The sequence below is a fragment of the Lonchura striata genome, chromosome 21, assembly GCF_050655825.1.
Source record: "Lonchura striata isolate lonStrDom1 chromosome 21, ASM5065582v1, whole genome shotgun sequence".
Taxonomy (NCBI): Eukaryota; Metazoa; Chordata; class Aves; order Passeriformes; family Estrildidae; genus Lonchura; species Lonchura striata.
This window is the reverse complement of record NC_140723.1, coordinates 6,035,813-6,062,246: the sequence shown is the minus strand read 5'-3', so window position 1 is coordinate 6,062,246 and position 26,434 is coordinate 6,035,813. Positions and strand designations below refer to the sequence as shown.

Below are 26,434 nucleotides of genomic sequence, written 5' to 3'. Positions count from 1 at the left end.
TTCGGTCTCAAGGCAGTTTATTGTGAGTTATCTAAAAGATTGTCTTCTCAGGCTGTGGCTGCTTGGTCAGCGGCCTGGGCAGAGGCACACACACACCCTGACATCCTCCCTGTCTGCTGTCTTCTTCTTCTCTCCTCCCACCCACGGCTGCTGCTATCTTTTATATGATATATTACATATTACATGTTTATAGTTTTCCCCCAATGTCTACTGCCTATATTAAATGGTGCTTTTCTACTGTAAACCAATCTGTGAGTGCCAACATCACCAAGAACATGGAGGCAAGGAAGAAGAAGAAGAACAGGATCAGCCCACTTTCCTCCATCTTAGAACTTCTGACCCCCATGTACAAAGTAAAAACCCCCCCGTACAAGTGTTAAAAAATTTCCCCTCTGTTTTGTAACTACTTTTACTCTATTATCTAACCTTTTGTGACTGCTTGTTCCACCTCCAAAGTTGGTAACTCATTCCATGGCTCAAACTCAAAGCCACAGCTGTTTCCAGCTACCTGTCAGGGTCTAAAATAGAGATATATCAGAAACCAAGGCCTGGAACCTCTAAAAATGTCTGAGGGCCATTTTGAGTTCCAACAGAGAACCATTCACAAAAACAAATGCTGGCTTCCCTTGTGTCCCCGTGCGGAAGGGCATCCCTTCAGATCCCCGTGAGGAAGGGCAGGGCAGCCCTTCCCCGAGCCCGGGCGGCGGGACGGCGGAGCGGAGGAGCGGCGGAGCGGCGGAGCGGAGCGGAGGAGCGGAGGAGCGGAGGAGCGGAGGAGCGGAGGAGCGGCGGAGCGGAGGAGCGGAGGAGCGGAGGAGCGGAGGAGCGGCGGCCGGCGGAGCGGAGGAGCGGCGGAGCGGAGGAGCGGAGGAGCGGCGGAGCGGCGGCCGGCGGAGCGGAGGAGCGGCGGCCGGCGGAACGGCGGCCGGCGGAGCGGAGGAGCGGCGGGGCGGAGGAGCGGAGGAGCGGAGGAGCGGAGGAGCGGCGGGCGGCGGAGCGGAGGAGCGGCGGAGCGGCGGGGCGGCGGAGCGGCGGCCGGCGGAGCGGCGGAGCGGCGGAGCGGCGGCCGGCGGAACGGAGGGCGGCGGGCGGCGGGGCGGGGGCGGCGCCGGGCCCGTCCGTTCCGCGGTACCGCGCGCAGGTCACGCCGGGCCTCCTTGAACCGAGATTACCCGGCCGGCGCCTTCGGCCGCTCCGCGCGGCTCCCCCCGGCCGCCCGCACCATGACCCCTGCGCCGGCTTTGCGGAGCGGCCGCACTCGGGCCGTGACGGGGCCGCGGCTCTGCCCAGCGCTGCCGGGGAGCCCCGCGGGGCCGCGGCCGGGCCATGGCGCTGCTGCCCGCGCTGCTGCTGCTGCTGCTCCTGCCCCTGGCGGCGCTGGCGGCGGCCGCGCTGCTGCTCGGCCTGCCCGGCTACGACATCCCGCCCGGGGTGAACCAGCCGGCCAAGCTGCGCCTGGTGCTGACCGTGCTGCTCGGCACCGCCGCGCTGGTGAGTGGGTCGGGGAGACCCGCGGGAGGCGGTGGGGGAGCTGGGGGCAGGCTCCGCGTGTCCCCGCTGTCCCCATGGGATGCCGGCGGTGCCGCATCATGGGGAGGGGATGCGGGGAGCCCCCGCGATCGGGTTGTGCCCCGGGGTAGCCACCGATAAGGACACTGCAGGGGCAGCCGCGATCCGGACACTGCGGTCGAGGATGCTGCGCCGCCGGCCCGAACAGCACCCCGAGCATCCCCTGGCGAGGATGCCATCGCCGGCCCCAACACTGCCCTGAGCATCCCCTGGCGAGGATGCCATCGCCGGCCCAAACGCTGCCCTGAGCATCCCCTGTCGAGGATGCCGCCCCGGGCACCGCCGACCCGAACAGCACCCCGAGCATCCCCTGGTGAGGATGCCATCGCCGGCCCCAACACTGCCCCGAGCATCCCCTGGTGAGGATGCCATCGCCGGCCCCAACACTGCCCCGAGCATCTCCTTGTCGAGGATGCCATCGCCGACCCCAACACTGCCCCGAGCATCCCCTGGCGAGGATGCCATCGCCGGCCCAAACGCTGCCCTGAGCATCCCCTATCGAGGATGCCGCCCGGGCACCGCCGACCCAAACACTGCCCCGAGCATCCCCTGGCGAGGATGCCGCCCCGGGCACCCTCCTGCCGGGCTGCTGCGGGGAACACTGCCCATATCGCGGGCAAACCCCGCTCCCGGTTCAGGGACGTGCCTGGGGCGTGTTAGCGGAGATTGCGACCGGCTGATGGCAGCCTCCAGTCCGGGGCCGGGCTGGTGTTTTGCGTGATAGCTTCCCGCACCTCCAGGCGAAATCACCTTGTCCAAGGAAAGCTGCAGCCCTTCCGCTGCTCCTGCCGCGGCTGACATTTATGGCACACAATCTGGTTAGGGCTGCTTTGCTTAATCCCTGGACTCTTTTTGGCAGTGTTGCATAAACGGCATTAGAGCCCTCCTCAGCTCTGCCTCTGTTACTTGCTGTCTTTGAATTTCTTAAAATCTTCAGTTTTGTCATTTCTTTAGCCACAGACATCACCCCTGCTATTGCACAGACTTTGTTTTCCTCCACACAGATTCTTAAGCCATTTACATCCTCCGTAAATTAAATTTACTGACAAAGCTGCCCAGCAATCCTGAACCCCACTAGCAGGTGACAAGAGAAACTCACTGGGCATTAAAAGGAGGGATCTTGTTCAGCCAGGGAATTGTAACTGTTTGATTCCCAGTTTCTTGTTTGTTCACTTGTTACATCAGATTTATATTTTAGCTTTGCAAGAGCTTTGGGAAAGGAAGGAACTTCATTTTACTCAGTAGCTCTGCTGTGCAAATAACAAGCAGTAACTACCTTGCACAACACAGCTCGGCTCTTTTTATTCACTGAGTTTTATGGTCTAATTAATGAATATTCGTTTCAGCAATGAAGAAATATGTTCCTACATATGGTATTTCATTCTTGTTATCAAGTATAAGTGAAACAAGAACGAGCACAAATGTGTGCAGGACAATGCTGATAATTAAAATATGTACTCCAAGACAACCACTTTGGCTGATCTTTATAAAATTTATGATGTGACATTACAATGACATTGGGTTGGAGTAGTGCAAGTACATTTTTCTACAGACTGCAGGGGGTGGGAACTTGGGAAAATAGTTTCATTTCCAAATCAGAGTTCTGTATTTCTTTAAAACTTCCTCCAAATAAGTTTGATCTAAGTACAATGCAGAGTTTTTATATCCTGGCTAACTCCTGACTTTTAAAGATGCCTTAATGTCTTTTACCTTTAACAGGGAAGGATTCTGGAGAAGACTGGGCTTTGCAGCCAAATCACTTTTGGCCGATACGTGCGACAGGGTCGGAAACTAGGGTTGGATCCAAAGCTCTTTATCCAGGATCTGCAGTTTAATGAAGTACCTGTGAGGGTTTATCAGCCTAAAGCTACCTCTGATGGGCCAAGGAGAGGCATCCTCTTCTTCCATGGAGGAGGCTGGGTATTCGGAAGCCTTGGTAAGATACGTCCTGGAGGAACTTTGCAGTGTAGAAAGAATATTCTTATCTTTTTAGAAGTTTGAAATAAGATGTGGTTTCAGCGTGTGGTTTGGGATGAAGTTTGAAGCCCTTTTGGAACAGACATTTCTTAGGCTGTCTGAAAGCAGAGTGAAGCACTAAAAACAATATTTCTTTTGCAGATACCTATGAAAAGGTGTGCCGCTACCTCTCCAGGGAGAGTGACTCAGTGGTTGTGTCTGTGCAGTAAGTGAACACTACCCAGGTCTGTAGTTGGGAGATTATTGTTGCTGTGGGACCACAGCAGAGCTGTGCTGGTGTTGGAGATGTTCTTTTTTGCCACAGGAATTTCTGTGGGATTCAGTCAAGTTCATAAAGAGAAAAATAGTGATAATGAAGATTTTGCAGCCCTTAACAGAGATACTCCAAAAAAATACAAATGGAAATATTTGGCACACTTAAGTAAATCTATAAAAACCAATTAAAAACTTAGGTGAAAAAAGTCTTCCTTGTGCTGAACATATGGACATGTAATAAGATGCTCCAAGCAATTGGGAACTATGGGAAAAGAGAATAATCACACTGAAATACTCCCATTTTACACATGGGAAGCAGAGGCACAAAATTATTAAATAATCTTGTCAGAAGTATAGAGGGAGTTTTCACCATCACTAAGAACTGTCACTACAGGACATGTGAAAGCACGACACGAGCCGCTGCTATTGCAAAGGTAAAAAAAGAGAGAGTTTATTTTCTGACACCAGTATTTATACTTCTCCAAAGGTGACAGTGGATTGGAGGGTGATGGTGCCACCTCTCCAGTGACATTGGACAAACTACCAGTACACCAAGTTTCTTCACCTCTGTGAAGGAATGCAAGACAATAGGTTGTTTACAGAAAATTGTGTGAGAAAGTTCTCTAACAGAATGTTAACTCAGAAGGCTTTAGAAAATCTTAAGAATCAGGGCTGTTCAATTCCTTGTTCAGATCGTTAATCAAAGACAATCCTACTTCAGTGAGTCCTTGTGACTGAACTCACCATTTACAGTTTATCCACAACCCCAAACAGTGGAGCAGCTCTTTGGAGGCACTGAGGATCCTAACCTAGATCCAAGCCACCCCAAAATGATAGGGCTGAAGAGCAGCATAGGAGACCATTTCCTGGTTACTACTACTGACATTTCCTTCTCCTCGTCTCCGTGTGGCAGGTACCGCCTGGCCCCCGAGCACAAATACCCCGCTGCGTACGAAGACTGTCTGAGCGCCACCCAGCACTTCCTGCGGCACCTGGAGCGCTACGGCGTGGATCCCGCGCGCGTCGCCGTCTGCGGGGACAGCGCTGGGGGCAACCTGGCAGCTGCTGTCAGCCAGAGCCTGGCAGGCAGCTCACACCTGCCCAGGCTCCGTGCTCAGATCCTGATCTACCCAGGCCTTCAGGCGCTGGACTTCAATTTGCCATCCTATCATCAAAACCGAGGGGTTCCTCTGCTATTCCGGGAACGTGCCGCTTTCTTTGCTTTGCTCTACCTCAACGGGGATGCGCTGCACATGCAAGAGGTCTTGGAGGGCTCTCATATTCCTCCAGACATGAGGCTGAAGTACGGGAAGTGGGTGAGTCCAGACAACATCCCTGAGGAATTTAAGGTCAGAGGTGTGAAGCCACTTAGGCCCACTGATTTTATAGCTGAAGTTTACGAGACAGTGAAGAGATTCTGTGAGCCCAACCTGTGCCCACTGCTGGCTGAAGACTCTGTTGTTCACCAGCTGCCAGAGTCTTTCATCCTGACCTGCGAGTACGACGTGCTGCGGGACGATGGCTTGTTGTACAAGAAGAGGCTGGAGGACAATGGGGTTCCAGTGACCTGGTACCACCTTGAAGATGGATTCCATGGAATCATAAGCCTATATGATTATTGTGGTTTCTCATTTCCATCTGGGAAAAGGGGATTGGACAGGGTTGTTAACTTCTTAAAAAGCTTATAGTAAACATCGTAGATTCCATGAGTCTGTTCATGCCTCAACCTAGGAAAATATCTTTTTAGGATATTTAATATCAGGTTAAGGGTAGTGAATCAGGGGCAGCCATTAACAATGATAAACAAGGCTCATCAGAACCTCATTCCAGCTTTTAGTTGGAAAATGGAATATGCAAACCTTATACAAGCTTGTACCATGCTGCAAGCCCTTATCTTTAGCTCTGCTAGTAAAGAACAGTTCTTTGAATGGGCATCCTGGTTTGTTCCAGTTGTTTAAAATAAAATATATGTGTGTGAAGAGAAGCTGTGTGTTAGCAGGTGTGTGTGGTGTGAGAATAAAACCCAGCAGGTGTTAGTGGGTTATGAGCCACTGACAATAAAATAATAAATATAACAATAAGGAAATATGATGCTGTGTCAAGCGTGGTCTCTGTCACTGTGGGCACAACAAACAAAAGGTTCCATGGCCAACATCACCCATGTTTCTCAGCACACAGGGAGGATTGGAGCCCCTTTCTGCCCCAGTTTTAGCACTGGACTACTGGGCAATGTTTCACCCACATTAGGGTCAGTCACTTGAGGCTGCTGTACCCCTTAAACACAACTATACATCAATATAGACAATAATATTTACCAACATCATGCACAAGAGACTTCAGTAATCCTTCCAGAATTTAATACTTATTAATACTTGGAGGATCTTTAATAATCTGGATATCGGTCTCATTTGCTTGTAGAAACACGAGCATCTTTTCTAGCAGAGCTGCTTGATAGATTTCATGCCCTGCTTAAGAGCTCAGCAAAATTTTGTCATTAGACTTTTAACTTTGTCAAAACATGCCAGTTAGGTTCAATATTAGAGCTGTTCAAGCAGATCCTCCTGACTCTGCTAAAATTGCTTCCTTTAGATTTTTTTTCCTGTGCCAGACTGTGTTGCAGTCTGCTGCAGCAGAAATAGAACAAAGAGAGAGGGGCAAATGGTTCATTCATCCTTTTCAGATGCTAGTTCCCATGGCAGGTGAAGATACTCAACCAAATTAACCAAAGCACAGATAATTTTCAAGTGCAATACAATATCTTTTATTCACACTACGGAACCAATCCAAAATTTTACAGTGGCTGATTTTACCAGTTGACTTTACCAGCTGAGGCAAAGAACATAGACTTCTTCCCAAAAAAGCACTTGTGTAGATGAATAAAGGAGCACTGGAACAGAGCTGCTGTGATTACTGGGCTGCCTCAGAAATTCTGAGCATTGTGTATCTCTCACATTTATAAACTCAGCAGCATCATCTGCTGCCAGCTCAATGACCAAACTGAGGAGAACCACGATGGGGAAATTTGAGGTAAGGAACAGAAAATTCCAGTGTAGGGCTGTGGTGTCTGTACATTCCAGGCAGCGATGATCTGTGACTAATACTTAAATCCTATCTTATATATCCTTAAACAACTGTATGTGTAAAGGAAGGCCATTCAAAGGCCCCAGAGCTCCCCTGTAGGTTGGATTCCAATGGGAATCCTTCCCAAGGCAGGCATCCAGCACATCCTGCTTGGGACTCCCTGGGTGTTTCCCACTCTGTGCCTTGGGGCGACCATGAAGAAAACCACTCTGTTACTCCCACCTGGGACTGGGTATTGGATCTTCAGGGCATTTCCTGGGCTCTAATAGCAGCTTGCTGGTAAAATAGGATTATTTTAAGCAGCACACCTCCAATTCATATAAAGAAACTGCACTTAAATAAGGCTCAGATCTTTTACAATACTTTTCCCACAAGCATCATCTGCTAGAATGTCCCTTCCAACAAGTGCCTCTCCACTCCCAAGTACTGTTGTCTTTCTCTCTAGACAGGCAGCTGGAAGGTTGGATATGCAATGCTGCTGCACAAAACCCTTAAGCAGCACAAGGCAATCAGCTTTTCATTTTCAGCCTTCTTAAATGTGTCTGCAAATCCATGATGCGAGTGTTGAAATCAGACCGATCAGATCTCATGACATCCAGATGCAGTTGCTTAAGTTAAGTGGAAATTCACTTGAAATGCAAATGCCTTTATTTTCAGGGATTAAACGATAAGTAACACAAAGACTGACAAGGGTTTGTGATATCAGTGGCAAAAATGCAGACTGACTCAAAACCACACTGAGCCATCTGAATGCTTTGCACAACAGCATCACGTGCATCTCATTCTGGGGCCTGCCACTGCAGCACTTTTCATCCATCACGAGGAAGCAAGAAGCCAAAATTTAGTGTGAGAGTGTGCTGAGAACTGCAATGGGCACAGCTACAACCTGTGCTGCCTCCCCTCCCCAGCTGGAGTGCAAGCTGGCCTGGATTGCTCCGAAATCAGATTTCCCCATTCTTGGTACTTCTTGGCATTGTTAATTCAATGATATGGAACATGGTGCACTGGTCAATATATAGATTTAGAGATAGGAACCTCCTTCTGTTTAAATTCTGGAAGTGGATCTTGTGGTGACTTTTGGCTACTTTCTTACCCAGTCAATACCTTATTTTTTGGATTAATAAAGTGCAAGTGTTATTCATACAACAATCCATATTCACCACAAGAAGCAGTGAAGGAGAGTGTCAATGAAGAGATTTCTCTCCCCTATCCAATATCAGTTGAAAACAAGGAGAACTGTGGGATACAACTAGCAGGAGAATTCATGGAGTATTATTATATTTTTGAATTTTTAAGTAAAAGGTTACCTGTGCTAACTTTTCAAGGATCTACCAGAGAGGGTCTGAAGAATCAGGACTCCTGACTGATAACAGGACTGCATCTGTCAGTGTCTAACAGTGATTTTTTCTTCCAGCGTGGACACACATGTCCTGAGAACAAAAAAGATCCATTTTGTCCTTAATCTGCTGTCAAAATAGTACAGACATTCCCTGTGACAACTGCAGAGTAAAAACACCTGGACCAAAAATTTAATTATATAATTTCTCACATTTAATCTTGCCTCAGAATAACCCACTCTCTATGGCCACATTGAAGACCTGATGAAAAACCACATTAGAAGGAAATTGAGTGGTGTCCAGCGTCTGCCCAATTTCCTGTGAAAGCCCAACAATTTCTGCTTTTCCTACTTGTCAGCTGGCACAACCAACCAAAACTCATGACTTCCCAACCAGGGATCTCTTCCCCAAAGTCTTGGGTAGAATCCTGGACTTTGAAGAGGGGCAGAATATCTGCAAACTGCTGGGCAACTGTGAGATCCAGAGAAGCTGGGGATGCCCCTGTATAAACTGCTTAGAGTGATTTTAAGCAGTGCTTAATATAGCTTGTTCCTTGTGGGAGCTGCTCCGTGCAGGAGTGAGAATTAGGTTATACAGGCACACAGCTTTAGACCAGCTAGAACAAGCTGCTGGGTTGCATCCTGACCTGCAGGTGGCAAGCACTATTTCTGAAGATATTAAAGCACAAGTTTACAAAACAAATTTTACAAAACAAATTTTTCATCTCTTGGTTTTTAGTCAATAAATAGTTGCAGCATAAAAAACAACCAAGCCAAAACACAAAACACGTGGGATGAAACTTGAAAGGACACAAAACTCTTAATTGCTTTGCCCTCTGTTTTTTTTTTTTTTTTTTTTTTTTTTTTTAATTATTATTATTTTTGCATAGCTTGCTATGTGTTTCTTTGAAGAAAGAGGAGAAAAGAACCTTGTGTTATTCCATAGTATGTCTGAAACATCTAAGAATAAAGCAAATGTAGGAAACAGCTGCATGTCCAAGGACAAGGTGAAGCAAGGTTGCTCCCCAGGCAGGGAGCAGGCAGACCTTGATTCCCCTTGGCTTTACACAGGGAAAGCACTTAATGGCAGAAAAGCTGCAAAGCAAACTACTTTAGCTGGCCTTGCATTACCAGATTGCAAACGTGGAAGAAATAATTCTGGGAGGCCTTTCCACTGCTGGAAACCACCCTGAGACTTTGTTCCTATGTAGGAAGTGCTGCTAACAAGTCCAAATTCTTATTGCTCCAATGTGCAACTTCTGCATTTAAATCCCATTTGGCCCAGAACAGAGATCTGCAAAGCTCAGCTGCTCTTGGTCTGAGGCTCAAAAATAAACCTGCAGCAAGTTAAAGGCTTGCATTCAATATATCTGGAATTAATTTAATGCCGTTCATTTTTGCTCAAGATTAGCAATATTGTAATTATTTTTAGGAACAGATAAAGCATGCACCAAAGTCTTGGCACTGACAAGCCCCTGGCCATGGTTTGGATGGAGTTTTACCTCTGCAACATTTTAGTCGCTGTGATTAAATTGTTTTTCCAAGGTTGAGTTTTCCAGTGAAGGACATTGATGGCTCAGACGTGTAGAGCAACAGTGGCACCTATTGGCAAAGGGACTGTGGCTGTGTGAGACACCCAAAATCATCTGGGGACAGCCCCTCAGCTGAGTGCAGGCAGCAGAAAGCAGCATCCTTGATGAAATCTTTCAGAGATGCAAGAACCCTGCTAATTGGATAAGCAATATATGAGTTTTTTTAGGCTTCAAAGCCCCGGGGAGATCAAAGGCAATTAGAAAAAAAATTGAAAGCAAAATAGGTGAAAGTCACTGAATCACAGTAAGCTATTAGTGCTGTGCTATTAAACACATCTCTAAACGATCCATAAAGAATAAATTACAATAGAATGAAAATTGGTGGATACAGAAATTGTTGTATCCATGAGGAAATCCTCCATATTAATTTTATTGCCAATATAGCTATTAAAAGTGTATTTTTCTGTTTGTTCCCATCTGCTGATATTTTTTGTGACAGTACCAACCATGCCTGCATCTCTATAGCACAACAGAGCCCAGACAATATCTAGAATACAGCTTAGAAAATTATACAAAGGTAGCCTTAATTTCACACAGCTCCAATCAGTTTGCTTTAAAACCTACTCATCAATTTTTTATAATTATTAAATATTTATAACAAATGAAACATTTATGTTTATCATCTACTGCACTTTTAAAAGCAAAGCTCATATATGGAAAAAATGACTGGCTTGATGTACAGGGAATTCCTGAGATGCACAAGAACCACCTATGAAATTTGCATGAAAACATTAATTTCAAAATCTGAGAGCTCCCCAGCCACAAGTCTGATCTGGTTTTATTGAGTCATTTAGAATTAAATATACAACCAGGACACCTAGGGGAGCCCAAGGTAACCTGGTGAAATGTGCTCTGGTGGAGAGCTTCTTAAACAGGAGCTTCTTAAACTGCTCCACCAGCCAGGTCAGCTGGGATTAGTGATACCCAGCACCAAAATATCTCCTTTGATCTGTTGAACTGTTTATCAGCTGTTTGCACCTGCAAATTTAGGCCATCCTCACAGGTGCCCAGCCAGTTTTTTTGGGTTTTTTTTTTGGCCTGTGCTTCAAGAACACATAAATCTGAAAGAATTAAGATGTTCACAGCTGCCACAGAAAAGAGGTGAGAAAATGTGAAATTTCATCATTGCATGTCTGCAATAACTCAGAAATCCATTTATTAGCAAATAAAAAATTCAGCCAAGTCATGAAAATGTACCACAGAAATTCTGGGCTCTACAGGAATATGGTGATTTTTCAGGAAGAGAAGTTATTAATGAAGAAGTAGCATATCCTTATAAATAACAATTTGACACACAGACCTGGAGATAAAACCTCTTGAATTGAGGATGTGTCAGACTTGTTTTGAGAAATTTATTTTTAGTCTCATGGTCTTGTGGTCACTTATGTCTCAAAAGCAAGAGAGCACCAGGCTCTTTAATGTTTTTTGTAGATGTTTGGGTACAACTCTCTGTTATGAAAATGTTCCAGACAGTCTTGATTGCAGGAGATCAGCCTTTTGTTGTTTTTTTGGTTTTTTTTTCTTGTTTGTTTTCTTGTTTGATTTTTTTTTTTTTTTCTGTGACATTAAAGAGGCAGCACTGTGGCTGGAACTGATGTACAACTCTCAAAGCCAGCATATCTCTTGCCTCAAAGGAGATGAGTGCCAGCCTGGATGAGCTGTGTAAACAAGTGTTTTGGTTTGAAAAGACAGGTGTCTGCTAAGGAAGGCAGGAGCCTGTCTTGAAACGGAAAATGTAAAACCCCTCCCTCTGAATTATTATAATTTTGAAATTAAGGCTCTCTCGGGCAAAGATACGGGAGCAGGAATAACTAGGAAAATTAAATATACAAATGTAATAGTACAAAAAAAAAAAAAAAAAAAGAAAAAGAAAAACCAGAAAACCCAGAGTCAGAGCAGCTCTGTCCCCCTGTGTGTCAGGGAGGTGGCAGCAGTCCCATCCCAGGTGGCTCAGCCCTCCTGCAGTGCCAGCTGTGCTTCTGCTGGAGCAGGATCCTGCACAAGGGGGGAGTTTTCCTCTGGAGCTCCAGGGCTGGGGGAGATGGGCCTGGGCTCCTCTGGGAATGCAGTGGAAAAAGGCTGCTGTGAGGTTAAAAAACCTCAGATTGTATCCAGGTAGGAATTCTTGGCTCCTCCCCTCTGGGTGGAGCTTCTCATAATGGGATAGGGAAAACACGAACTTCTACAGATAAGAACAAGATGAGAAGTTCCAGATAATGAAAATCAAGATGAAACTTAGCAAGAACCCTCTAGTGGAGTGAAATTTGGGTGGGCCTTAGAGTCTTTGCTTGGGATGGAATTTTCTCAGCCATGCAGTGGCACTCACTGGCCCATGAACAGAAGATAATTAATAATTAATGGCCCATGAACAAAAGAGATCTCCTGGAGGGAGGGTGAGTTGTGGAAGAGAGAAACTCAAACTGCCCAATGAACAGAAGATAAGTGCCCCACCTCTGACAGGTGGAAATAGAATATACCTACACCATATCTTACAGCCCAGGACAAGGGAACAGATCCTTTGGAATGAGCTCCTCAGTCAGGGCTGGGCTCTGTCAGGAACACTGAATGTACCTGCCAAGGGCTGCAGTAGTTGGGAATTTTGGGTGCTCCATGGAGTGAGGGTGGTCACAGGGCAGCGTCCTGGGGAGAAGAGACACGGTCTCCTGACTAGAGGTTGCTCCCATGGTCAGGAGGCCTCTTCCAGAGTTACAAATATTCCTTGGCAGGTGTTTAAAAAGAGCTTTCCAAGACAGTTAACTGGTGAAACAGCCTCACCGAGTTCGAGCTCTGCCTGACAGGACCCAAAGGCCACCAAATCCTGTCCTCCAAACCTCCACATCTCACTGCACTGATTCCTTTGGGACTGGGGTTCAGACTCGTCCTTCTTCCACAGGAACATGAAAAAGCTTTCTCTCATTGTACTTACACAAGGCACACATTCCTCACAAAGCTGGTTGTGTATTTAAATATTTATTTTTTCATCTTGGTGAAAAAACATCAAATTTTCATTAGTAACTTGTCCCTCTTGTAATTTTTGTATTGTTTGTTGCACTGAGCTGATCAGCTCTTCAAAGGCATGACCCATGCCATTGATACTCTTTTGTTCCCCCCACAAGGCCAAGCAGATTTCACTTGGCACACCCCTGTGATGACAATCTCACTGCCATGTGGGGTCAAAACACTTCAGGGGAAAAATTAATGTAATTGCTTTTCAAAATAATTAATATTTAGTCCTTTTATTCTAGACAGTGTGGCTTTCCTCATGGGAACGCCATCACCCATCAGCAGGAGCTGCAGCTCCTGTGAAGAATTTCACAAACAGCAAATGCTGAAGCCAGAGCTGCATCACCCAGCTCTGGACAGGGGCACAGAGCACCACATCCACTGACCCCAGTATGCCCAAATTAACCACGAAACAGAGGAAGGCCCTGCTCATTCACCTGAACAAAGAACAGATAAACTACCCCACGGTGACACATTCCATGCAGAAACATCTTACTAATTTATACCTCATAGTCATATTTCAAAGGAACCACTTATCTCCAAGAGCAGCTGGACACAACAAAATTGTACCAGCACATCCTGAGCCTAGCTTGTGCTCTGAGCAGACTCTGATGGACACATTCTCTCTGTTCTTTCCTTTTTTCTTGCTTTCTTAGGATTTAAAACTTGCACAAGTTCAAAAGGCTGTTTGAGAGAAATTTACTTCACAAAGGAATAAGTCTCGAATACTGAAGAAGTGCTGAAGAATGGAATTACTTTTTTTAATATGTAATTGTGATGTAACTCTTAAACTTGTTGGTGCAGAGAAGACCTGTCTTGACAGGGTAAAATTGACATAATTTTGTAGTTGTAGTGATGGGGATATTGTCTCTTTGTATAGAAGGGCCCAAATTCTATTTAGCAATGACCCAAAGGAAATTGTTACATAAATACCAAAGTAGTTGTTTGGGAGCAATAATGTTTGTTAAGAAGGGAAAAATCTCTGAAAAAATTTAGAGGGAGTTGCTCTTTTTTGTCATGTACTCTTAATCTTTCAATTGCAAGAACCCCTGAGGACTGAATCCAAGAAATAGACCCCAGAAATGTTGCTTCCAGTTTTCAGATGGAAGCTGGGCTCATTGAGCAGAACTTGCTGTAAAACACAGAGAGCCCAGAGAGCTCCCAAACCTCCCAGGTTTTTAATATTCCATCAGCACTTTAAAAAACACCCTTTCAACTTCTTTAAAGTAAGAACCCAGGACTGGCTGTGTAAATATGTACTTACCTGGTCCACTGCTGCAAATATGTAATTTAGGCTGCTGCCTCATGACACACTTCGTGTCTAATTTAAGGAACTGTGTATTTGGACAGGAGGGCCTGAATGTCTGTCAGGTAAATATTACAGGCTGTAAATTTTCACAGCATATTTGACACTAAATTTGGTTAGCACTATATATAAAGTGATCATTGACCTGATGGGAATCCTTGTCCTTGAGAGGAGGTTCAGGATCCATGAAGGAATGAGCCACAGTCTCCTTTAAGTCTGAAACAACTCCAGTCTCCTGTGGCAACCTGAACATCCCTGATATCAGCTCTTGCCATGGAAGGTGAAAGAAAGCTTTGTGCTTTCAGCTCACCTCAAGGTGGGGAACACTCACAAAGTGCTCATGGAGCAGCATCTCAAGGGCCAGACACTGTCTTAGCTGCTTCAGTGCCTCAGCCTAGCAGCATGTAAGGGGAAAATCTTGGATATTCAGACTTAAAAGTAAAGGAATTTTGAGTTCCTACAGTGATATAGGAGCCATGGCTTTGCTGATAACTGCCCAAGAGTCAGCTTTCTAATTTAATCTTCTCACTTGGAGATATCTGGAGGGATGCTGGGAACCCCCACTGGTTTGTACAGACCAACCTGTTTTTTTCTTCTGTTCCCTCAAATGCTTGAGCTTTGAAACACCTTTGGTTACGTCAGTGCTCTCACTGAACAGCCCAGTCTCCATCCTTTGTATTATTAGCAACTTTCCTTTAAAATTTGTACTTGGCACAATCCCAGGGTTTGTTTTTGTAAGGCAGGTGTGGATGTTCCTCACCACCTTTATCACTGCGTGCTGCAGGGACAGTTTGCATTCCTGCTGTTAATATAAATACTGAAAGCAAAGCACGTAACTGAGCCCCTCGAGTGCTTTTTTTTAGGCTTAAATACAACAACCCTGCTGGTAAGACAACCTCAGTAAAACCCCAGCCAGGTTAGAGCAGCCAAGGCTGCTCCAGAGTGACCCTGGGGGTGCTGTGGGTGTGGAGGGAGCAGCAGGTGGCAGAATTGGATCTGATTCAGGGCTGCTGATCCTGGGCTCTGGCAGTGCCCATGCCAGGCCCTGCCCTGTGCCCATCACCGGGCACCGAGGCTCAGCTCAGCTCTGCAAAGTCCCACTGGGCCAGGGCCCTGTGACACTCACATCCCCTGGGCAGAGAGACATAATTCTGTCTCTCAGGAGCACAGAGAGAAAAGAAAACAATCTTTATCTCTGCTCCTTTGTTTTGTGTGGGAGTCCAGGGCTTCCCTCTGGCTGCCCTGGCAGGTCTGGGACCCTGGCAGGGGTCAGGAACCCCCCTGGACAGAGCCCCCAGAGACACTCTCTGTGATCTCTGTCCATGGAAAAGAGTTTTCAGTCTAACAGCATGAATTACAAACTCTGAGTGTTTGATATGAGTAATAATTAAGTGTGGCACAGGTGCAAAAGTAAAATTTTAGGATTCCAGATGAGGTGTTCAAAGGGGACAAGATGGAGGAAATTGGGTGTGCCTTGTCCTTTTTCTCCTTCTTCATGCCCTCCATGTCTCACTGTGGTGTTGGCATTTTTCTGTTGGTTCAGGCTGGGGACACACTGTCCAATGTAGGTGACAGATATTGGCACGTTCTTGTAAATGCAGCCCAGGGAGTTTCTGGTATTTAATGTTTGTCACATCCCACTGAGGGCAGAGCCCCACACGCTGCCCTGCAGGACAGAGCTGGGCAGGGCAGCAGAACATGTGAGAGATAAACAGAATAAACAACCTTGGAACCAGCACAGACCAATGATGGCTTCTGCTTTGGCAGTGGGGCAGAAAGACAGAGACTTTCTACAATCTTGGAATCATCAATACCACAGATTCCAACAGATTTCCCCATGTGGAATGTGGTGTGAGATTGTTCACCTGCAGTGATGGCTGCGCTGGATTCTGGTGAAGTTGTTTGGGTTCAGTGACCAGTGGGATCCAGCTGTGGCTCAGGCTCTCAGCAGAGTCATGAATTTGAGATAGTTAGGTAAGTAAGAAGTATGTAGAATAGGATAGTCTCTCTTTAAATAGTATATTAATGTATTATGGTATAGTTTTAATAAAACTATCCTTCAGCCTTCTGATCTGGAGCCAGACATCATCATTTCTTCCCAGTCAGGGTCACCCTTTTTTACAATAGAGCCCCCTCTGATGTCAGGGAAATGAGTCCCCCTCTTAAGGAGAAGAAATTTCTACATATTCCTTCAAACCCTGCCACATCCCTGCTCAGAGGATGCAGCTTTCCAAAGTTTTGAAATCCCTGGGGATGAAAGGTGCCATTATTCTTATTCCTATAAAGAGCAGAAATTAGGTCAAAGCAGGGTTGAAAGTAAACTGGGCTTGATTTTATGCAGCTAGCACACAAGAAATCCTTTTCTTTACAGATTAAATCACACACTGCCCAGTGAGCCAGCCTCAGCCTGGAAACCAAGAGATGTCTTGATCAGATTTTGGTGTCCCCTGCAATGTTCCCTGACCCGTGGCTGACAGAAAAGGGAACAGGAGGACCCTCTGCCCTCCATTAACCATTTTTATCTGGCTATACTCAGTGTCCGAACTGCAGCATACATGGAAGACAACCCAAGGATGCAGCCAGCCCAAAATGACCTGCTATGTTTTAACATCAACAGTTCAATTATCCCACAAATCCCTGTGATTTACACACTGGCCACTTCCACCTTCCACGCTCCTTGATGTAATTTTTTCACTATTTTTGCTGAATCCAACGTTTTAGCATCAACAGTTCAATTATCACAAAAATCCTGTGATTTACACACTGGCCACTTCTACCTCCATGCTCCTTGATGTCATTTTTTCACTATTTTTGCTGAATCCAAGCAGTGCTGCCCTCAGTTCTGATGTGGGAGGTGGCCCTTTGTCAGTGATTAAATCACAGGGAGGGGATGTGCCTGCAGCCAGTCAGCAGGAGAAACAACAACGAGGGCATTTGCACTCTTATTTCCATATTTTAAACACTTGACTGCACTTTCTCCCTGTGCACAGAGCAAAGTGCTGTGGTTGATCATTCAGACAGCTCTGCCAGCCATGAGGAGAGTCAGGCTGGGCTCTTGAGCTCTACCTGCTCCCTGATTAATGAGCCTTTCCTCTGGCTGGGCATTTCACTGAAAAGGTTTATTTTCTATTTATAGGCAACTATTTGCAATGCCACCTCTGTGGCATTGAAATTCATAATCAGCAAACTGCTACAGGGGATAATATGTTCCAGTTAATATTAAATGAGCAATATGGGTTTTTGGTTTTGGTTTCTTTTTTTTTTTTTTTTTTTTTTTTTTTTTTGGGGGGGGTGTGTTTTTTTTTAAAAGTTGATTGAGCACGAAGAAAATAAAAATAGCATCTCCCAGTGAACTAGTGACAGATCCAAGGTATTAAAAGTTTAAATCTGAACACAAAGCAGTCTCAATCCCCCAAATATCAACCCTGTTATTGGGAAAATGTCAAAAATGCCTGTGAGGTTTCAGGTGGCCTTTAAAAAGCAGCACACTGGCACCAAAAACCTGAAAGAATGGACCAAGCTGGAATAAATTTCGTGGTTTTTTAAGGTGAATGTAACTTTGGCTTATGGTGCTGCTTTGACAGTCTTAGAAATCACAGGCATCTGCTTCTGCCTCAAGCTAAGACAGCAGGCGCAGAGGCAGGGAGAATTTATGCAGAGTGCTCTAATTTTATTCAGATTTGTTAGAATAAAAAAGTGTACTTAGCTTCAGATGGTGAAAAATAGCAGCTTTTAAATCATGGGTTTTACAGAGATTACTGCTGTGGAATCTAGGGGGTAGAATTTGCTGGCTTCATCGTTGAAATAACATTTTTCTTTCCTTAAAACACATTGAGTCATAGCAAACTTCCAGGCCTATTTTAAGGAGACCCACTGTTGGTAATTATTGTCTTTTTTTAGAATTCTGCTGAAATTATGTCTTTATTTTCCCATATCCTTTGGAATCCCTGCGTCAGGAGTACAGCAGATGGCCTATATATGATAAATATTGACATGCAGATTTACTGTAGGATCAGCCAGGGTATGACTAAGCTGAAATACCTGAGCAAAGATTTCCTCTGAACCCAGCATTTGTCATTGTCTTTATACCCTGCTGGAAATGGCATCATAAAATATATAACACAGCAGGGTTATTTCCAGGGGAAAAATCAGGAATTCTACATCATGAGACAAATTGCATTTAATATGGTTCAAAGTAAATTGAAAACAGTGGAAATCTTTCAACTGGCTGTAAAACTTCTGCTCAGGCTGTTACCACACTGTTCTTAGAACTCCTGAGGATAAAAATAATTCTATTTTTAGACCATGATGATTCCCAAGAAGTCTTTTCTTCTATTCACTTCTCCACTTGTGCTTCGAAGTTTTGGGGAGCAGACTCCCTTATCACCCCAATTTTCTATGTAGATTAAATCCCACTCTGGCCAATTCTCCTCAAAACCAAGCCTGGCATCAGCAGATTTTGGCAGATCTCTGTGCAGCACCACCCAGAGTTTTCCCTTTGGTTTCAAAGGAAAAGGCCTTTGGTTAAAAGCTGAATACTCCCTGTGCCTTCTTCTCCTCCCTCCTGTAAATAACCACAAGATGTTTTACCCAAAATTACCAACTGTGTTTAATATCCCCAAAAGGGGGTGGCTCTACATGAGTATGAGCTCAGCATCAGGAGCACGGTGACTTTTAAGGAGTTTTCTACAAAAAAACCCCTGCAAGTCTGCACTCCCTGAAGGCAGGGGTCAATCCCCTGCTCCAGAGCATGGTGCCCAACCCTTTGTGGTGGGTTTTGCAGCGTGAGCCCCAGACCCAGCAGCAATTTGAGGTTTTCTGTGCTCACAGCTCGCCCAGCCTCGTGCCTGGGCTCTGTGAGTGGGGGCAGTGCCCACCTTGGCACTCCCACCCAGCAGAGCAGCACTCCCCTCCTCAGCACCAGCACCTCTCCCTCCAAAGCTCACAGGTGACACCCTCACCCCGCTAAAGTCAAAGTCACATTTCTCCAAATCTGCTCGAGATGCAAAAAGATCCCAAATTTGTCATTTCTTCCCCTTTCACAGATAGGGAAAGGCAGGAACGATGCATTTGGGGTACACACCTATCTATCCATTTAGGGTTACAACAAAGCTTTTGCCACCAGGAGCTTGATTTCAGAGACAATTCCCTTTGAGCCTTACAGCAAAGTGGAAAATCCACGTTTGCAGAGGTTATTTGTTGTGCCAGCTGGGAAACCAATTCCAGAAACACGAGCCTTGAGAAAGTAGCCTTTATAGAAAGACAGATATGGGTGCTCCACACCCACCCCCAGACATTTGGTCAGGCAGCTTAAACTCTGCCAGGCTCCAGCCACCTACTTGTGGCAGCTGTTTTCATCATCACCCAAATATATTCATATCACAGGGAGGCAGGATACAGAAAATCCTGCAGGTCTCCACTTAATAACCCAAGGTTTCAGCTCCCCAACCCATCTGGGAGAAGTCCCCAAAGGAGACTGGAACAGATGAGATTGTGTTGTGTGTGTGTATCCCAAAATAAAGATCATGTGAATGCTCTACCTGGCCAAGAAAATTGAGATAATTAGGAAAGGGAAATTTTTTTGTATCGATCTATTGATTAACATGTTCTGTCTTAACTTAAAAATGTGCTAAGGTGAGGAAACTGCAGGTCTCTGGGGGCTTTTTTACTTCTTTGCTGTTCAAAAACCTCACACAAACCAAAGGGCTTCTGCCTGAACTTGAGAGGATTTTGGATTTTGTACCCACACTTACAGCAAGCAGATGGTTTTCAACCAATATTGAAGTTATTCCTCAGTTAGGGAGGAAGAAGGGAGGAGGAGAAAGAGGGAAATCCGAATTTGCCACACACCTAATTTTACCTGCCAGGGCAACAATGTTTGCCTGAGCAGAGGCAGCTGCTGGCATTTTAATTAACAAAACCAAGAAAACCAATTAGAGCTTTACCTGTGTTATCATAACCAACAATTTTGTTATCAAAGTCTAGAAAAACAAAGTAATAATCATATTTATTTAGTAGATAATGGAATAAGACTTATTTCACTGTGACAAAACCTTGCTGTGCACAGGTGTGATAAAATTCCTGCTGTAAACCAGTGCCCTTTATGCTGCTCTTTTTGATTTTCTTGCTTGAGTCACCCCACAGGTAAGTTTAAAAGGAAAGTATTTGGGGCAGGGACAGTTTATCTCCATAAACAGCCCTTGGGTGCTGCTGATAATTCAGCAGGTGGGTCAGTGGTATTTTGTATTTTGCAGATATGCTTCTTTTATTGGCAAATTCCACAGCTTCTGAGCCCAGAGACTGCCTGTTCCTCCTCCCACTTCTGTTTTTTCTTGATTTATTGTTTGAATCTTGTTGTCCTTTTGATCTGGGCACTGTACAGAGATGCTAGAATGGGGAGGCAGATCCCTTTCGAGTGAACCTCTAGCAAAACAAAAATTGAAGTTTAATATGGAAAAAGAATTTTTTTAGAAAAAAAAAGTTAATTTAGATACTGATTAATTGAAGGTGGATATGTTTTTGAGAATATAGAGGGGTTAAAAGTAGAATTTTTAGGAATTTTTTTTTTTTAGTTTTAGTTAGTGTGTAATGTAATTTTTTTTTTTTTGTTTGGTTTGTGGTTGGGTAGGGGAGGGGAAGGTTTCTAGTTTGATTGAGGTAGGTTGAAGGGTAGAGGGATTAGAATTGAGTTAGTGTTTTGTAGATAGAAAAGTGGAGAAATTGGAGATGTTTTTGGGTTTTTTAGAGTCTTTCTCTCTCTTTTGAGAGAGAGAAAGAAGTACTAATAGTTTTATTAATAGTTTATTGTGGGGAAGGAGAAGAGTGGGGGGGTTGTAAGGTGTTTAGTTGTTTGTGGGAGTTGGAGAAAAAAATTTTCATTTTAATCTTTATATATTTTTTCCCTTTCTTTTATAATAATAACTTAATAAAGTTTTTTTCCTATTATTAAACTTAAACCTACTTTACTCTATTCTCAATTACATTTCACAACATTCAATTAAAAAATCACATTTTCATAAAAACACTAACATTATACCAATATCAAACCATAACAGCACATTTCACTTAGTCATCCATCAATGAGAAAAAAAAAAACAAAACAAAAACAACCTAAGAATTCCTGCTGATCATTTTTTCCCTTTCATTTTAGAGAACCACAATGCCTGGTTGGATATACTCAGCCAAACATTTTTCTGAATTGGGAATCTCCCAATTTTTTTTTTTTTTTAAATTTAATTTTTTTTAATTTAATTTTTTTTTAATTTGAAGAGCTCTTGGTGTCCTTTTGCAGTAAGTCAGCATTAGTGCAGTAAACACGGAGCCCTTCATAACCTTGCAGAGTGTGGTCCCCTCTGAAAGTCACTCTGCAATCAGATGTGCTGGGGTTTCATCACAGTGATTTGCCACACGGTCAGAAATAGGTTTCCCATGCTGCTGCCAGTGGTGTCATGTGAGCCTCACTGATTCGTGCCCTTCAGATGGAGCAGTGCTGGAGCCTCCCAGGGACACAGGAAAAGGGGAAAAAAGGGGAAAAGAAGAGAAAATTAACCCCTTAAGGTCCTCTGGCTGAAGAGGGGAGCAGAGAGCTCCTCTCTGTGGAGTGGGTGCATCCTCAGACATCACCAGTGTTGGCTGGGTAAAGCAGATGTATTTTTTGTTTTTCCAGTTTGCTTGAGATCTCTGAAAATCTGCTCCTGTTGTCTCTCATTCTACAGAATGTGGCAACTACTAATTAGCAACATCACAAGACAAACATTTTTCCCAATGTCCACAGGCTGTTAGCAGATCTTGGCTGATTATTCAGATTTTAAAAATATATTTCCCTCATTTTTTTGCCGTTTCACTGATGTTTTTGTAGGTAGTTTATTAAGCTTTTCATGTTAAAAGTGTTAGAGGTTTGGAATGCCCAAGCAGATCTTTATTTAATGAAACAATAGGTAGCATTCTTTGGAAGGGGTTTTCACCTGTACTCACCCAGCTGAAAATGCTCTCCTCAAAACTTTCTCCTGTAAAGTCACACACTCAGCAAACCTTTCAGTCATTTCTGTGGTTGTGCCAGTGAAACAGTGAAAAAAAAAAAAGAAAATTTTGTAGCTTAGATTGACCAAAGCAACTTGTATGATAGAAACATGAGTGAATTTTTACAGTGACATGTGTTCCTTACTCACATGATGGATCTTAAAGATTGTCCAGAAGCCAATTTTTATTGATTAAAGAGAGAGGAAAAAACAATATTAGTCTGGTCATTCCATAAATTCTAGCAAAAAGCATAAACTGCAGGATTGCTCAGACTCTGCATTAGATGCATGGGGTCTGATGAGGATCTAAAGCTTTAATCCCCACAGTAGTTCAAGATATTTCTGAAGAGCATGGAGAGGGAAAGGAAGAGGAAAAGGAGTCACTAAAGCAGCACAACCCAAAGCCATTATATTGATAATGGTGTAATGTCTCTAGTTGTGTTTTTAACCATTTTTCTCCCCAGGAACTCATGTTGTGCACAAGATCTGGCCTTCAGGTCAAGATGTAAAGTCAAAAATAAGATTTAGGATAACAAACTGAGGGTATTTGGGTGCCTCCAGCTTTTAGCATTTTCCAGGGATGCTCAGCATCCTCAGGATGTCTGCAGCTGCACACTCAGAACGTACCATTACTTTAGAAAGTGTTTGCTTACGTCTTTTGGTCGTTGTAAAAATTGATTTTTTAAATGATCTGAGGCACTGATGCTTTGGGGGGTACTTGCCTGTGACTGAATCAGCAATTTAAACTGATCAAATTAATGTCATGGTTTTGGCACTCAGTGGGGGTGTCTCGTTCAGTAATGAGCAACACTTTTTGTTTAATTTAAACGTCTCCAGGCTTTTATCTGGAAAGTTCTAATTTCCTAAGTGGCTCTGAAAAAGAGACAATAAAGGTTGTGTCAGCTAATGATTGCATCTCCTGGAACAGCTGCATAGCACATTGAGGTGTACCTTCTTATTTGTTATTATTACCTATTTATTTACAGCCTGAAAAATCATCACAGTTTGGTCCCTGGAAGCCCCAGGCTGTTCCCTATTGTTTTGGAAAGAGCCCAGGTGTGCTTTGAGGTTGGCATGGAGAAGAAACCACCCCACTGCCCCACCCCTGCCCAGTTTCAGGCTGGATGTGGCTTGGGCAGCCTGGGACAGTGAGAGGTGTCCCTGCCATGGCAGGGGTGGGATGAGATGAGCTTTTAGAGCCCAACCAGCCCAAATCATTCCACAATTCTGTGATAAAGAAACCTCCTAAAACTGCAGGTGCAGTCAGAGCAGAACTGCATGTCAGACACTGCCCCTTCACTACTGCAGAAATGAACATAATTACAGGGAATTACTGGTAATTCTGGGGAGAGGTGGGGCTGGGGTTGTGCCTGCAAAACACACAGAGTGTCAAATTTGCTTAAAAATATTAGGGAAGATTTGAATACTGTAGCATATATTAGACAACTGTAGAAATAGATTTAACAGTTTCCATTTCCATTGGCTGTTAAATACATACAATTACATTTTACCATTACCATAACTTCTGAAGGACTTAAGGACTTTATTAGTAAAATTTAGTATTTTTGGAGTGTTGGAGGGCATAGAGGGGTAGAGAAATAAGATGGAGAATAATACCTGGTCATATTCCATGGACAATCAGCCTGAAATATAACGCCAGGGCCCTGCAGAGAAATTATTCATACCCAGCTCCCACGCAGGTGTATCATTACTGCCTCTCTCAGACCCAGGAAATCTGGGGTGTCACCACTTTGGTTGTTATAGAAATGCCTTCAACTACATTGTCCACTTCTTCTGCTCCTGGGGTTAAATTTATTCAAAAGCCTGTGGCCAGGAGAGAGGGCTGAGCCTGTGCCAACATGTCTTTAGGAATGCATTAACAATTGCTCCACATGTATAATTAATAGGGACGAAGGAACCCTAGACTGTCACAAAGTCTGTTCTCCATCCCAGCACATCTCTTTTGCTTCTTGATATTTTCTTTCCTTTTTTATGTTACTTCTAGAACATTGCTATAATTCACTGTTTATCACTCTTGGAACATCATATAAGCTATACAAGCATTAATACCCTAATAAAACTATTTTGCTTCTTGGTGCATCTTTTATACAATGAGCTCCAAGTGTTTCAACGAAGCTTAATTAAAAATTAAGCCTCTGTCCAGCTGTGTCAGGCAGGTAAGTAGGATCATATCCATTTTACAGATGGTTAAACACACAATAGAGAGGTTAACTGCTGTGGCTGTGGCTGCTCACTGTGTTACCTGCACTGCTGGCAGTGAGAGCCCAGACCTCAATAAATCATCAGTTCTTGACTGGACAGCTGATGCACAAATCAGAGAAATGGCCATTTCAGTTTAACTAAAAATAATTTTCTTCTAGTGGCTCTGTTAACAAATGAGAGACACATAAACTTTGGTCAGCCAAAAAGTTCAATTTCGTGTAAAAGGAAATCACATCAAACTTTATGCAAAGCAAAGATCAGAGAGAAATGTGACATTTTGAAACCACAAGTTGTTTTCTGAGGTGACTCAGCTGGAAATAATTGGTTTCACTGGTGACCTGGCTGGTACCTGGCAGTGCTTTGAACCATGGTGCTGCACTAAGAGTGAGCAGGGACAAGTTCTCCAAGGTGACAGCATTCTTGAACTGCATTTGACATGGTTCATATTCCATCCACAGAGACACAGAAGTTCCTTTTTTTATGAGGAAAGCAGCAGCTGAGCAGAACCTCTGCCTTTGGAACCCTTTTCCAGCACTACAGCACCAGACTCCACAAAAGGGAGCCTTTGTCAATTCTCCAGGATTTTGTTCTGCCTTCCACTAGAAAATTAGGGACATCCAATCTTAGATGGAAAAGCTTTGTCTCATTAAGTTTTTTAAGAAGCTTTGTCTCTTAAAGTGATGTCTAAGGTTTGTCTGCTGGGGCTGGGAAGGGCAGGCTGGGCTCCCTCCTGCTGGAGACAAATGTTCTGCAGGGTCAGAGCCTCAGCTCCTGTCCCTCCCTGCCTCGGGGCCTTCAGGAAGCACACTTGTTGAAGATGAAATAGGAAAGCCTTATAAATATGATTGCTTGGCAAAAGATTTTAAGAATATAGAAACTATAAGCGAGATTTAAATGAAAGCAAGTTTTGAGATGCCAAGCCTTAGTGACTGAACGACTGGAAAACAATGGCATGGCTGGCTGAAGGTAATCCCCTTTTGATGAAACAATTCCCTCTGCTTGCAGGCAGCTCCAAGGGGCAGAGCAGACCCTACTAGCTTGGTAAAAGGGGTCCAAAGAGTCGTTTTTAGGGTTTAAAATGCAACAAAGTATGGTAATGTCATGATTCTTACAGGCTGTGTGTAAATGCTACAGGATTTGTATCTTGTATAGATTGGTTAGTGAAAATTAGAATATTCAGCACAGAAGATTTATTGTATTGTAATGGGAACTTCCCTCTCTTGCCTCTCTTGCCTCTCTGTGACCCGTGGGGAGCATCCCCTGTGTGGTGTCTGCCAGGGCCTGGAGAGAGAAAACAAGTGCAGGACTGTGGGAACTGGGATTTCATGCAGTGATTAAGTCTGCAGTCCAGCTGGCAGGCACAGCAGCTGTTGCTATTACAGTCCTGATAGCATTTCATTTCTTTTAAAATCTGATCTTAAAGCTTTAATATCTGATCCATTTTAAATCGCTTCGTTTGAAGGCTGCAGCAGGGGGGATCATCTAGTAAAGAACATGGAATTAAAGACAGACAAGTCTTAGACGTCACTTTATGAGACAAAGCTTCTTAAAGTTTTCCATTTAAGATTGGATGTCCCTAATTTTTTAGTGCTGCAATAGAAGGCAGACCAAAATCCTGGAGACTTGACAAAGGCTCCTTTTTGCTAACAGAAGGCAGGTGGAGAGCAATTTCATAACCCAAAAATGATTTTCATTAATGAAGTGAGTGCCTTCACTGACACTTTCCCTTCCTGAGCCATCCTCTTAAGTAGAAAAATGGACAGTTGCCATGAAAGTTTAAGAATGAAGTCTCAGGAGTTGATGGAGACAGAACAGGCAGGGAGAGAATTTCACCAGGAGCTGCAAAGGGAGGCCTGGGGAGGCTGAGTAAGTGCAGGGTTTTCCCTGCTGTGATGTGGGCCACGGGCTTCACCATATTCACATCCCTCAGGAGATTCCCGTGTCACCCCTCTGTGATTCAGCTGGGAAGCAAAAATGCTCAGGTTTGGTGCCTCAGTCCCACTCAGCTCTGGAGCCAGCAGCAGCAGAGCTTCACTCTGAGCTGGGTGGCAATCCTGCCGTAGCCTGGTGGGAG

General features: G+C 44.4%; 1 protein-coding gene across 1 annotated transcript; it reads left to right on the top strand.

Annotated features, from left to right (window-relative positions):
- The first annotated feature begins 8 nt into the window (after positions 1 to 8).
- On the top strand, positions 9 to 5,892 carry LOC110476773 (arylacetamide deacetylase-like 4). The gene is made up of 4 exons (XM_077788159.2): positions 9 to 1,491; positions 3,289 to 3,505; positions 3,688 to 3,751; positions 4,715 to 5,892. The coding sequence occupies exons 1-4, from the start codon at positions 1,327 to 1,329 to the stop codon at positions 5,487 to 5,489; spliced, it is 1,221 nt and encodes a 406-aa protein (XP_077644285.2). The 5' UTR covers positions 9 to 1,326; the 3' UTR covers positions 5,490 to 5,892.
- The last annotated feature ends 20,542 nt before the right edge of the window (positions 5,893 to 26,434 follow it).

Coding starts and splice junctions, on each gene's coding strand:
- LOC110476773 (XM_077788159.2), top strand. CDS start 1,327: ATGGCGCTGCTGCCCGCGCTGCTGCTGCTGCTGCTCCTGCCCCTGGCG. Junction 1,492..3,288: donor TGCTCGGCACCGCCGCGCTG/GTGAGTGGGTCG, acceptor TACCTTTAACAG/GGAAGGATTCTGGAGAAGAC. Junction 3,506..3,687: donor CTGGGTATTCGGAAGCCTTG/GTAAGATACGTC, acceptor TTTCTTTTGCAG/ATACCTATGAAAAGGTGTGC.